The following is a 14,230-nucleotide window of genomic DNA, read 5'->3' as shown; positions in this document are numbered from 1 at the left end:
TCACTCGAGGTCAGGAGTGCTAGACCAGCCTGGCCAACACAGTGAAACCCTGTCTCTACTAAAAATACTAAAATTAGCCAGGCATGGTGGCAGCTGCCTGTATTCCCAGATACTTGGGAGGCTGAGGCAGGAGAATCACTTGAACCCAGGAGGCGGAGGTTGCAGTGAACCCAGATTGCACCACCGCACTACAGACTGGGTGACAGAGCAAGACTTTGTCTCCAAAAACAAATAAAAACTAAATAAAAATAAAGAAGAGCTCTTTTAGAAGAAATCAGTTCTAGAAAATGATTTGATTTCCATGAAGAATTAGTTTATTTCTTCTCCCAAATGAGAACTATATAATTTAGTTCATTTCCGTCTTTACCTCCATTGCCCATAAATAGAACCAATTCTATAGCAAAACAACATGGTCTACTCATGTGTATTTTCCTTTCCCTTTCATTATTACTTGTATTTTATTAGTATTTTATTGTAGGTCCCCAAAATCTTCTTTTGATATGAGTTTGGATATAAAAAGTCACACAAATGGATATGAGGATGTGAAGGTGGTATTATATAATCTCTTCTTTGAGAAAGTTTGGTAAAGGAGGGGACAGGTAAGGCGACAGGTTGAAGGGAGAGGACAGTCAAGGAAAAGGCTTGTGTATAGGCTTGCTGGAAAGGAGGATAAAGAAGAACTGCACCAATGGCTGAGAGAAAAAAACACAGAGCCCAGGGGCGGTGGCTCACGCCTTTAATCCCAGTACTTTGGGAGGCTGAAATGGGCAGACTGCTTGAGCCCAGGAGTTTGGGACAAGCCTGAACAACATGGCAAGAATCTGTCTCTACCAAAAATACAAAAATTAGCCGGGTGTGGTGGCACCTGAAGCCCCAGCTACTCAGGAGGCTGAGGTGGGAAGATTGCTAGAGCCTGGGAGGTGGAAGCTGCAGTGAACCATGGTAGCGCCACTGTACTCCAGCCTGGGTGGCAAAGCAAGACCCCATCTTCAAAAAAAAAAAAAGGAAAGAAAAGAAATCACATAAAGATAAAATGAAGATGAAAAGGGAGGGAGGGAGGGAGGAAGGAAGGAAAGAAGGAAGGAAGGAAGAAAGGAAGGAAGGAAGGAAGGAGGGCGGGCGGGCGGGCGGCAGGCAGACTGATGGAGTCATGCCCTTCCTGAGGAGCCAACAGAAGAGCTGATGAAGAACCCAGATGGAAGTACTGAGAAATATGGTTTCCTGCTTCTGCACCATGCAGCTAAGGAAAATCAAATCACCTCAAAAATAAAAAATGCACAACAGCACAGGTTGTTGGAAATGTTCTCCAGTGGCTAATCTTTAAGGTTACATAGTGGCTTGCTTATAAAATTTTGCCATTACCTTAATTAATGGAGTTCTCCCAAAAAAAAATCCAAAAAGGTAAGCAGTTATGTCATTGCAGATAACACTTGATATTGGAACAAGGAACCTGTTTTTTTTAAAAAAAAAAAAAAAAGTCAGCAGAAAAAAGTTCACGTGAGTAAGTGGCAGATATTCGGAAAGATTATGATTCATAATGAACCATCAGAATAACCCTTTGGATTGCACTGCAGCCTACCCAGAACATAACACTTGCCAAAACAGGAGAAATGATAAATATCAACCAAATCTGCCCACTTACCAATTTAAACAGAGCAAAATCTAAAAATAAACTAACATGCTAGGAAAATACTGCTAAGGAAAATATTAAATTATTGATTTCTACAGTTACGGATGTTTTCATTTTAGTTTTATGAGGAACATGTTACAATAAAAAATAAAAGGCAGACTGAAAGCTAATCTTAAGAAAACCAGCCTTTTAATATGAAAATGAGTCATTTCTTTAGACAGAACATAATCTGATAAATTTATATCAAGCTCTTAATACATATTCTCAATTATTAATTTTAATTCTATCTTAGCTTATGATTTCAGTAAACCCTACTGAATGTACAGAATCTACTTACTTCAGTAACTGCCCCATCAATGAAAAGTCTGTACAATACATGAAAGACAATCTTAAAATGATTCCAATTACTTTGCACACACACAGAGACACACACACACAAAGACACACCCACACCCTTGGTAAAAAGACATAAAGCTGTCAAGGGAATACAATTTATCTTGACAAAACCCATCCACTGTAAAAGATTTTAATTAATGAGTTTAAAATGAGTGTGGGAAAAATACGGTCAGAATTTTTTTTTTAATCTTAAGCTTTTTCTCCATTCCAACTAATTTTTAAGTATATTGTTTTATACTTTTTACCTAACAAAAATGCTTTCTGAATATGCAAGCCACTGCCATAGAGCAATTAACTTCTACAATCTGGAAACCCACTCCTACACAAGAGCAAAGTAGAAAACCTACCCAACTTTCACCTAGAAAAACATGCATTTCTTCACAGTAGTTACTAATAGGCAAAGTTTTATATTTTTTTGCATTCTATGTAAATAATATCTTAATAAATATTATATTTAAAGTCTATCTTTTGTGAAAAGTCACATTAGGATTTATTAACACCTGAAAATGTAATTAATTGTTTGGGTCTTTTATGGGAACTTCCTGTATTTGGAACTTGAATAAGAATGGTATCCAGTTGTTAATGAAGCATTTTGTCTTTAGTTGTCAAATAGTAAGCAAAACTCAGTAAGATAGTTTAATGGAATATAAGAACAACAAACAGTACATTTTAGTAGAAATCTGTAAGACACTGTCCAATGTTAAAGAGCTATAAAAGTGCTATGACATACTTATAAAGCAGCATAATTCTGTTGCCTTACCATATCATGCCTTCAAACAGATTTTGGATGACAAGGTGTGACTGAGTGACAGTTATCAGTAAAGTGACATGAGTCCATGCGAACTGTTAATAGCCCAACAATACAAAAATTAGTGAACACAACTGATCAGTGCAGCTGAAGAAGCAACAGCGATTTGAAACCCAAATTTCTACCATGACTTTTGGTCAAAATGCACAAGTTAGAGTCATATAAAATAAAAACACTGTTAGTAAATTATGTTTGTTTTGTTGCCTACTGGAACCTTAAAATAATGAAAACATTTAACAAAGTAACCTTAATTTATATACAAATAGAATTCTAATAATAGATATAGTACTAACTTTTAAAACATATAAAAAATAAACCATTATCTTGAATCATTAGAGTTAAGTGATAATGAGAGATTTCTGTTGTTGGTTTAGCATTTAAAGGGGAACATTTTACTCTGGCTGCATTCTGCAGTTACGAAAAAAAAAATGCTAAAAAATTCCTTTTCTTTCAGAGTTTATTATGGTAACTTTTTCCCATAAAGAGTTATTTCTAACTTCAAATGATTCAAACCAGCAGGGTTCAATTGCCCTTAAACTCTATCTGTCATACTTGAAGGGTGATCGTGACAGGTCTGTTCAATGACAGTATTCAATTTCAAATTTTTAAAGACCTTTGTGTTTTGCCAATTCTATCTAGCCTGAGAGATGGCCACTTTTAACATAATCAATATGGTTTCCATGTATGAGTCTTATAATTTTGATTGAAATTCATAAAATTACTTTTAAAAATTCTTAAGATTTTTATTTATTCTCCCTGGACCCCCACCCTTGAGACAGGGTCTCACTCTAGTCACCCAGGCTGGAGGGCAGTGGTGTGATCACAGCTCACTGCAGCCTTGACCTCCCAGGTTCAAGTGATCCTCCTGCCTCAGCCTCCCCAGTAGCTGGGACCACAGGTGTATGCCACCATGCCTGGCTAATTTTCATATTTTCTGTAGAAATGGGGTATTGCCATGTTGCTCAGACTGGTCTCAAACTCCTGGGCTCAAGGTATCCGCCTGCCTTGGCCTCCCAAAGTGTTGCAATTACAGGCATGAGCCATTGGCGCTTGGCCTTTTGATTTATTCTTAATAAACCTGTTTCCCATTTAAGCAACCATATTATATTGGTTGCTTTATTTTCTTCTATTTTTATCTGCTTAAAAGATCCAATTCTCTTTTACCCTGATTGCTTAAAAATGCATAATTAAATTTTTTCCAATAGATGCCATTTACATTTTCACTGGATATTCTACTATTTTTACTTGTCTTGTTTCTATATAAAATTCACTAAGAATTTTACTCTTCATGCTCAGATTCCCTTAAATTAGAAATATAAGAAACACAACAATTTCCCAGCAATTATGTTCAGCAGATGTCTTAATGGAGAAAAGCTAAGCATAAAGAACAGAAAATATATTCCAAGTCCAAAATAAGCCTCACTATCACATGAATTTACAGATCTGAATACTACACTGCATTGCACAGTCGTACTAGCTACAGTTTAAGAAAATAAAAAAAGTTCATATGTAAAGTGATACATTTCTTAAGACAGGCTTTGGTACATTGAACAAAACATCTTATGCCAAAAAGAATTACACAATTCTATGACTAACCATAACCACCAAGATAATACATGCTCTGCTTGCTTTATGCTCACGCCAAGTGCAAGTAAACATAGTTACTTTCATAGAACAATATGGTAGATGTTTCTCAGACATAGTAACTGTCCCGGAGACTAAGAAAATTCTTCAAATTTCTACAAATTTAAGGAAGCCAAGAACTTTAACTTTACACCATTTGAAAATATTCAAAGAAAGTTTTTAGTAAACTTTGAAAACAGTTAAAATTTTAAAATCCTCACAAACTTCTCAACTTTAATAGTTTATATCTAATGGTCATCTGAAATCCAAATATCCCTCACATTCATGTAAAACAACAGCTAGCAGATTCGACTGTATCTTCTCACTACAGAAAAAAAAAAGTTAAGGGTTTTTATCACAGATAATGACTAAGGAATAATAGTTAATACACACCATATAAAACTGCAGACGATAATGTTTCTTCACCAAACTCAGTACAAACATGCAGAAACCTGTTCAAGAACAAAAAACATGTGCTCGTTGTACAATCTGGTACAAAGGGTTAAGATTCCCTAAGCCCAAATAAACCAATTTCCTGTATCACAGCTAGGCATATTTTAGCTACTTACTCAGATGCCATCTCTCCTACTATCTTATATTAAGCATTTAAAGTAAGTTTCTTGAGGGAAACAATCTTTTACTCTCCAAAGTGCCTAATACATTCCATGGCACAAATTCAATAAACATCCTCTGCATTAATTCAATTAATTAGTTCCTTGCTAATATGTGGGCATGGAAAACAGATCTTAAATTTAAATTAACTAGTATTTATTTGCTATAACAATGCATCAAGTGTATGTACAGAATGTTCTCAATCTCTACATAACAGAAAAATTAATAATAACTATTATAGCAGCTAAAGTCTATTGAATGCTTACTCTTTCTAGGCTCTTATCTAAGCATTTTATCATTAATGATAATTAATCCTTTATTACCAATTCATTTAATCCTTTCAAAATTCCTATAATATAGGTACTCATTATTAGCTCCATTTTAAAGATGAGGAAAAATGCACAAAGGGCTTTATTAATTTACTGAGGATCACAGGGCTAGAAAATAAACACTAAAATCCTATTGACCCTTAGGAGTCACGTGGTTCCATGAACTGAGATCAGCAAAATTCAGGCTAAGAGCAATTTGCAATTTATCAAAAGCATACAATAATTATAGTAAAATGTAATACTCTTAATAATGTAAAGATTTACAAACAGTATTTGTATTTATGTTTACATTTTACAAATTTATTACAATAATTTATTAAATTCTAACCAATTAAGTGAAATCTAATAATCATATACTAAAATAATGGGAGGCAATATGAATCACTTCTTGCCAAAAATACCAGTAAATGTCTAAAGATATGTTTATTTTACAGAGGTGGATATTGAAAATATATAAACCAAATTTAATTTCAGATAAATGGCTATGTATGCATTCTATTCTGCAACATCCTTTTTTTTTCTTTTTTGAGTCAAGTATCACTCTGTGGCCCAGCCTGGAGTGCAGTGGCACAATCACAGCTCACTGCAGCCTTGAACTCCTGGCCTCAAGCGATCCTCCCACCTTGGTCTTCCAAAGTATCAAGATTACAGGTGTAAGCCACTGTACCCAGCCTCTGCAGTATCTTTAAAGAGTGAGTTCTCCAAGAGAGAAATTGAATTTTCAGTTGATCAATTTCTATATAAAATAAATACTAGACTTTGCATATCCAAGTTATACTTACCAAGGCAATTCTACCAGCAGAGTAAACAAGGGTATTACTACTCTCACCAAGCAAAGAATCAAACAGCAGCTGCCTTTCGCTACTTTTGATGATCAATTTGAAATGTCAAAGCATAAAGGACCATGACAAAATGAAGAGAATGAATACTGACCCCAATCCTATCTTACCTCCTATTTGTCATCTATGAGGTAATCCAACTAACTGGCCTGCACAAGCAATAGGGACACATTTTCTAAGTGGAGGCACAAATGAAAGCCATTGTGTCACTTTATTGAGAGAAAGAAGGAAAGAGAGAAAGAATGAGAGAGACAGAGATACTAAAACATGAAATTAATGGCATCAAAATTACCAATTGTATGAAAGATTCCTTTAAAAATTCCTGCTTTTGAGTTTTTCTTCTACAGAAGGTAGACTTATCTTGAAGCTCAAGTAATAACATAATTTCTATGCTGTTTTTGTGCCACTGATCCATGGTTAAAGGTGAACGTGGACTGGACTTGGTTCAAAGGCCAATGGGTAAGGGCAAAGCAGAGACACAAGACAGAAACCGTTTTTTCTGTCCAAACAGACCCCTTGACTCTCCCAGCACAGCCTTGGGAACTTCTCAATATCATTAACTATGAATTATCTACTCACAAATACTACTCCAAAATAGATGATTTTCTCTTTCTTGAAATGATAACACCATTCACCCTTACTTACATTTCTTCAAACACAATTACCAGTAGAATCATTTAACATTTTCCTAATGGACATTTTATCCAGGACAACCTTGGCAACTCACGTTTACCTAATCCAATTTCACCTATGGGATATAATTGTCTGACTCCTAGATACAGAAAGATAATACAGTTCTCTGACTTGGAGGAAGGGGGAGGTATAAAACGTTTTCCTAGCATAGCTGAGGCTAAATATAGTCATCTCTCAGTATCCCTGGGTGATTGGTTGCAGGATCCCCAAAGGACAAAAATCCATGTATGCTCAAGTCCCTTATATAAAATGGTATAGTATTTGCATATAACCTACTTACATCCTCCTGTGTATCTTACATCATTTCTAGATTACTTATAATTCCTAATACAATGTAAATTCTATATAAATAGTTGTTAGACTGTATTTTTCAGGGGATAATGACAAGAAACAAACCTATACATGTTCAATAAAGACACAATCATCCATTGTGGTTTTTTGTTTGTTTGTTTGTTTTCAGAATATTTTCAATCCATATTGATGCAAAACCCATGGATATAGGAGGGCCAACTGTGTATTATTTTTTAAAGAAAAACATTGTAAAAAAGAAACATATGAACTTAATCTTTCTCATTCACAACTATATGGACATATTAACATTTTATGTTTAAATACTTAAAAATACATTTATATTTTAATAAATCTGTGGAAAGGATCACTTTTTGTACAATTGGATCCATAGGGTTTTTTTTTCCCTGATTAACAAAGAATGCTTGTATGACTATTTCTAAATTAAAATCACAGAATGTGTTGCAGTACTATAAATAAAAGTACTGAAAAGGCCTCCTAATATATAGTTCTTTATATAAAAGTTATACTTATCATCGTTTATTATATAAAAGTTATACTTATCATCATTTATCTACATAGTATTGTGCCTGGTGTTCTCAATACAAAGATACGTACATCTCGTTGCCCAGCATCAAAGAGTTCTCCAGTGATTAAGCAGAACCAGTTACCCAACAAATTAAAGAGAGGTATATTCAAAAAGAACAAGAGAATCCAGGTGCAGCGTCCTATGCCTGTAATCCCAACACCTTGGGAGGCCAAGGAAGGAGAACTGCTTGAGGCCATGAGTTCAAGACCAGCCTGCGCAACACAGCAGGATCCTGTCTCTATGAAATAAAAGTAAAAATTAGCTGAGCAGGATGGCACGCACCTGCAGTCCCAGCTACTTGAAAGGCTGAGGCTGGAGGATCACTTGAGCCCAGGAGTTTGAGGCTGCAGTGAGCTATGATCAAGCTACTATACTCCAGCCTGGACCACAAAGCAAGTCACCATCTCTTTAAAAATTTCTTTAAAAAGGAAGAAGAAGAGGATGAAGATTTTTAAGGGGGTCAGGAAAAGTAAAGGAAAAAACACAAGATACTGAAAAGCCCAATAGATGACACAGAGGGAATTTCAGAAAAATAGATAAAAAATATTTATCAAGCACCTTCGATATGCTAGAAACAAGATGCAAAAATGAATAAGATAGGCACTGCCATTCAGGAGCTCTTGCTCTTGTTGAAGACACCGAAAACAAAGAAAAAATAAAGTTGTTTTTAAAATTTACCATTGATGATTAGTCAAAATTTAGTAAACACATATAGCCCTTAATTCAAAAAACAGACAGTAGGATGAGCCCAAGATTGAATACTAAAGTTTCTGACTCATCCCCCATTCTTCTGCTTGGTTATATTCTTCATTATACTTGCCTAAACCGTCAAAACTTTCTAGCATCAAATTAAATAAATTCAAAATCACACTGCATTGTGTGCCTTTATTCAGACACCAGGCTATAACTGAGTTGTTCTGAAAAAGTTTTAAATGAATATGCATTGTAGAGATTACCATACAAACCAATCATCATATTAGTTAACATTTTTAAAAGTTTTCTATTAATCTGAATGGTTAGTCTAAGGTTTAGAACCAATACTAGCATGTGTATAGAGTTTAGTAGTCTTTAATTCAGAAATTTTAAGTAGTTTTGGAGATACAGTCTTTTGTGAATTATTTGTGACACTTTTCTAAAGATTTCATTAATATCCTCTGATATAAAAGATACTCAGGATGTTTGAGGAAAACATCTTAATTATGCATTAATTTTGGCTATAACTTAGTTTTATATGTCCACCAATTTTCTTGCATTACATTCAATCTTATTATCTCCATAAGAACTTTAAAGAAATCAAAATAGCTATGCATACACAAATACAGCAAAAATAATTTATTAAATATAATATGCACATCACTGTAGTTGGATAAAGAAATGTAAGGTGATGATATTAAGGGTCAAACACCTTAAGTTTGTTTACACATCACTGCTAACCATATAATTGCATGACTTGCTCTGGTTTCTAAAGAGCCCCAATTCCAAATAACCAAGTTGATGAGTTCTTTTTAATATATATCTAGACTCTAGAGAAAACGTTTGTCTTATTATTTTTAGTCTCCCTGATTTTCTCTGCTATCAGTCAAACTCATTTTGTAACAAAATTATCTAAATGTCAATATGACTTCTAGGCCCTAGTCAGTGAGACATTTTGTATAATATTAAACAAGTCATTTAATTTCATGGACCTCCATGAGGGGGTCAGAATTGGAGATACCTACATTTTATTTAAATAAAATTCAATGTCAATGAAGTAAGTTGAACTGTCTCTGCTTTTTAAATCTGGTAAGACATACATTTTCTGAAGTCATTTGACCACTGTAATAGAACTAAAATTTTCACAGGGCACTTGGAATATTGTTTAACAAAAAAGACTTGGATTCCAAAGATTTCTACAGCATAATTGGAAAGAAAGGTACAAATATCTCAATGTTAGCATACTCTCTATTTCCATAGTCCTGTTTCAAAGTCTAACTCCATTTGCTAGACTAAGCTCACAAATGTTGCTAAGCACTTCAAGAGTAGCCACTAAGGCCTCAAGACTCAGCAAACAAAACACTGATACTAAGAAAATATCATTAAGAAGCACTGTGTGTGGATGTGCATGTTCTCAGCCTTTTAATCATTTATCCAACAAATACATAGTCGGACCCTCAATGCCAGGCCTGCACTGCGCTCTGGGAATTAAATAAACAAGAGAGGTACACCATGGGTGCTTCTGGTCTAACCGAGCCATTTTTAGGCCACCCTTAAAATGATAATAGACATATAGTATTTTATGCCTGTTTTATACTGGAAGTTACATCATTTAACTGAGTAGCTCCTAGCTTACTATGAGGTTGCATTTTTAAAGTATATCTGTAGAGCTGGGCGTGGTAATACATGCCTGTAATCCCAGCTACCAAGAAGTCTGAGGCAGAAGGGTAAGCTGAGTCCAGGAATTCAAGACCAGCGTGGGAAAATAGTGAGATCCTAGCTCAAAATAACAAACAAAAAGTACATTTGTGTGACTGTAATGATGTCAATATCCTAGTGTGATGTACTATAGTTTTGCAAAATACTATCATTGATGATAACTGAGCAAAGTGTAAAAGGATCTATTATTTCTTACAACTGCATGTGAATATGCAATTATCTCAACAAAGAAGTGCATTTTAAGCCAATAACTTGTGATATAGAAACAACTTTTCAAAGACTGTCATAAAATAGCAGTTGGGTTCTATGATCAGCCTGTGGTATTTTTATTTTCTATGTTTTTTTTTTTTTTTGAAATGGAGTTTTGCTCTTGCTGCCCAGGCTGGAGTGCAATGGCATGATCTCGGCTCACCACAACCTCCACCTCCTGGGTTCAAGCGATTCCCCTGCGTCAGCCTCCCGAGTAGCTGGGATTACAGGCATGCGCCGCCATGCCCGGCTAATTTTGTATTTTTAGTAGAGATGGGGTTTCTCCATGTTGGTCAGGCTGGTCTTGAACTCTTGACCTCAGGTGATCCACCCACCTTGGCCTCCCAAAGTGCTAGGATTACAGGCATGAGCCACCGCGCCCGGCCTATTTTCTAACTTATTACTCATTTAGTATTAACTACAAACCAGAAGAGTTTAGGTCCTTACTATATTTAGTGTGGATTACAGCAGTAACTTCCTATCTAGTCTGCCTGATAATGTCTCCCAACCTACTTCATTTAATTACAAATCTGGTTATATCATTTCTTAGCTTAAAATCCTCCAATGTTTTCCCAGATATAAAGTCCAAACCTTTCCCATGACATACAGATTTTCTCAAGATGTGGCTCCTGCCTACCTTCCCTATCTTCAATGCCTCCATGAACCCAAAACATGCAATCCTTTCTCATTCTCATGCCTGCACAGCTGTTCCTCCGCCTGGAATGGACTTTTCTACTATCCGATACCTGGCAACTGCCTGCTTGCTCTTTCCTTTTCATGAAACCTGTCATCTCTTCTCAAAGGGCTTCCATGACCTTCCTTCCTCTTCTTCATGCTCCTGCCAGGACTTGTTCACATTTCAGCAATGAACTAGAAGACTCACATCTCACCAGCTTCAAGACCCTGGAAGGCACACAATCGCTTCATCTCCCTTTATATCCTCAACATCATTCACAGTACGTAGCATTTGGAAAACACTGAAATGTTTGCTCAAAGAATGACTTTGACGACTTCCAATAAGTTTCTGTGATTCTATGAGTGTAAAATAAGAAATGGTAAAATATGTCTAAGGCATGTGGACGGCAAGCCACCCAGGTGCCGAGGCAGGAGACCAAGGACACGAGCTGTTCCAGTATAATAAAATATAAAACAAGAACAGTTATACCAGATATAGATCTTAGATATGATTATACATGAATATAATTAATCATTAGTAGTACTTACTCTTTATTCCAATATTATAATAATCCACGCTCTATAATCATAACCTAGGAAAAACCAGGCCATACAGAGATAGGAGCTGAGCGGACACAGTGAGAAGTGACCAGAAGACAAGAGTGCAAGCCTTCTGTTATGCCCGGACAGGGCCACCAGAAGGCTCCTTGGTCTAGCGGTAACGCCAGCGTCTGGAAAGACGCCCGTTGCCAGGCGGACCATGGTCTAGCGGTAGCCTCAGTGTCAAGGAAAAACACCTGCTACTTAGCAGACCGGGAAAGGGAGTTTCCCTTTCCCCGGGGGAGTTTACAGAAGACTCTACTCCTCCACCTCTTGTGGAGGGCCTGACATTAGTCAGGCTCGCCCGCAATTATCCGGAGGCCTAACCGTCTCCCTGTGATGCTGTGCTTCAGTGGTCACGCTCCTAGTCCACCTTCATGTTCCATCCCGTACACCTGGCTCTGCCTTTTAGATCACAGTAGCAAAATTAGTGAAAGTACTAAAAGTCTCTGATATGCAGAAATAATGGCGTAAGCTGTCTCTCTCTCTCCCTCTCTCTCTGCCTCAGCTGCCAGGCAGGGAAGGGCCCCCTGTCCAGTGGACACGTGACCCACGTGACTTTACCTATCATTGGAGATGACACACTCCTTACCCTGCCCCTTTTCCTTTGTATCCAATAAATAACAGTGCAGCCAGACATTTGGGGACACTACCGGTCTCTGCGACTTGGTGGTAGTGGTCCCCCGGGCCCAGCTGCCTTTTCTTTTATCTCTTTGTCTTGTGTCTTTATTTCTACACTCTCTCGTCTCCGCACACGGGGAGAGACCCACCGACCCTGTGGGGCTGGTCTCTACATGGCAGAAATAAGTATACTGTTAGAAAAATGAAGAAATACCAGGCCAGACATGGTGGCTCACGCCCATATTCCCAACACTTTCGGAGACCAAGGCAGGAGGATCACTTGAGCCCAGGAGTTAGACACCAACCTGAGCAACATAGTGAAACTCCATCTCTACTAAAAATACAAACATTAGCCAGGCGCGGTAGTGCATGCCTGTAGTCCCAACTACTTGGGAGGCTGAGGCGTGAGAATCACCTGAACCCAGAAGGCAGAGGTTGCCATGAGCCGAGATCATGCCACTGCACTCCAGCCTGGGCAACGGAGTGAGACTCTGTTTCAAAAAAAAAAAAGATGAAACACTGATTGTATTGTATAGAAGTAGAGTCCAAAAGTCACACATGAAACAAAGAATTACTAAAAAGGGGCTGGTTGGGAGGCTATCAAAGACAAAATATATAAAAAGAAACAACAAAGAAAATGAACTACACTATCGGTCCACAGTCAATTGAGACGTTATTCTCAAGCATAAATTATAGCAAAACCAAAGGGGAAAACAGTAATCTCCTTATATGCCGACATTCTACCTCTCAGCTATTGCTGTATATCAATATAGATGTAACTGTAGATATGGATACAATGATAGATGTAGACGTGCCAATATAAATCCATCTATAAGCTATTAATATATGAAGTGGAAAAATGGTACAGAAGAGATACTTATATAAGAAAAAGGGAGGGAGATATAAACATAAAAGCTTGAATACTCAGACAATTTCTGGAATAACAGTAGTAAGCCTCCAGATATCATAAGTAAGGCTCTGAGGTGGAGGAAGATTTCATCGAATACTCCTTTCTAGTCCAAATTTTTATCATGGGCATATATTTTCATTAAAAAAAAAAAAAAACGTTTAAAAAAAAAACAAAAACTAGTTTAGGCCTCTTGAAACACCTGGCTTCTGGCATGCTCCCCATTCAGAACCCAGGCTGCCTGTCCCATCCAAGCCACATGGAGGGGCCACAGGTCAGTGCCCAAGTCAGCAAGCGGCACGAACTGCAGTCATGAAAAGGAGCCATCTTTGATGTCCAACCCACTCAAGACATGAGCACCGGCCTCTGTCTCACGGCAACCACGTGAGAGGCCTGGGGTTAGAACTGCTAAGTTAAGCCCGCCAATCCGCAGGACTGAGCGAAAATAACAAATTGTTCTAAGCCAAGGGAAAAACAAAACTAGTTAAGGCTTTTTGTTTTTAAATGACAGTTTGTATTCCATCCTGGTATCCCTGCAAAATAACATTAAAATAAATTAAGGGGAAGCCCCGCAAGAACAAAGAAAACTGAAAAAATGTCAAGGAGAAAAGAAGAAACATGTCTAAAAAATTTGAAAGATAGAAAACTGTTAGTAGGCCTGAGAAATTACAGGTGCCTAAACGTATTTGCTAGAGAAACTAGGAAGAAAAGTCCCCGTGGAAGGCAAGACTGAGGCCTAGGCTTCTGACCTGGATTATTAAGTAAAAGTCTAACAATAAGTATGGGCCCTAGCCAAAGCAATCGGCTGTGAGAAAAGACTAAAGATATCTTTAGAAATGCACAAACATAAGACATCTACCTTCTACACATCATTTCATAAGAAACTACAGCAGGCCATGCTTCAGCAAAGTGAGGGTGTTAACCAAGAGATGGAAGACCTGGGATGGAAGAAACCAGCT

General features: G+C 37.1%; 1 protein-coding gene across 3 annotated transcripts in view; it reads right to left on the bottom strand.

Annotated features, from left to right (window-relative positions):
* CDS1 (CDP-diacylglycerol synthase 1) overlaps positions 1–14,230 on the bottom strand; it is a 68,058-nt gene that overhangs the window by 13,367 nt on the left and 40,461 nt on the right. For all 3 annotated transcript variants that reach the window (XM_063663836.1, XM_054484304.2, XM_063663837.1), the window contains exons 6-8: positions 4,851–4,909; positions 2,787–2,869; positions 1,363–1,450 (exon numbers count right to left, since the gene is read on the bottom strand). In XM_063663836.1, coding sequence (XP_063519906.1) covers positions 1,363–1,450; positions 2,787–2,869; positions 4,851–4,909 — 230 coding nt within the window. The remainder of the gene's footprint in view (positions 1–1,362; positions 1,451–2,786; positions 2,870–4,850; positions 4,910–14,230) is intronic.

Source organism: Pongo pygmaeus, chromosome 3, assembly GCF_028885625.2.
Source record: "Pongo pygmaeus isolate AG05252 chromosome 3, NHGRI_mPonPyg2-v2.0_pri, whole genome shotgun sequence".
Classification (NCBI taxonomy): Eukaryota; Metazoa; Chordata; class Mammalia; order Primates; family Hominidae; genus Pongo; species Pongo pygmaeus.
This window is presented reverse-complemented; position numbering and strand designations above follow the sequence as displayed.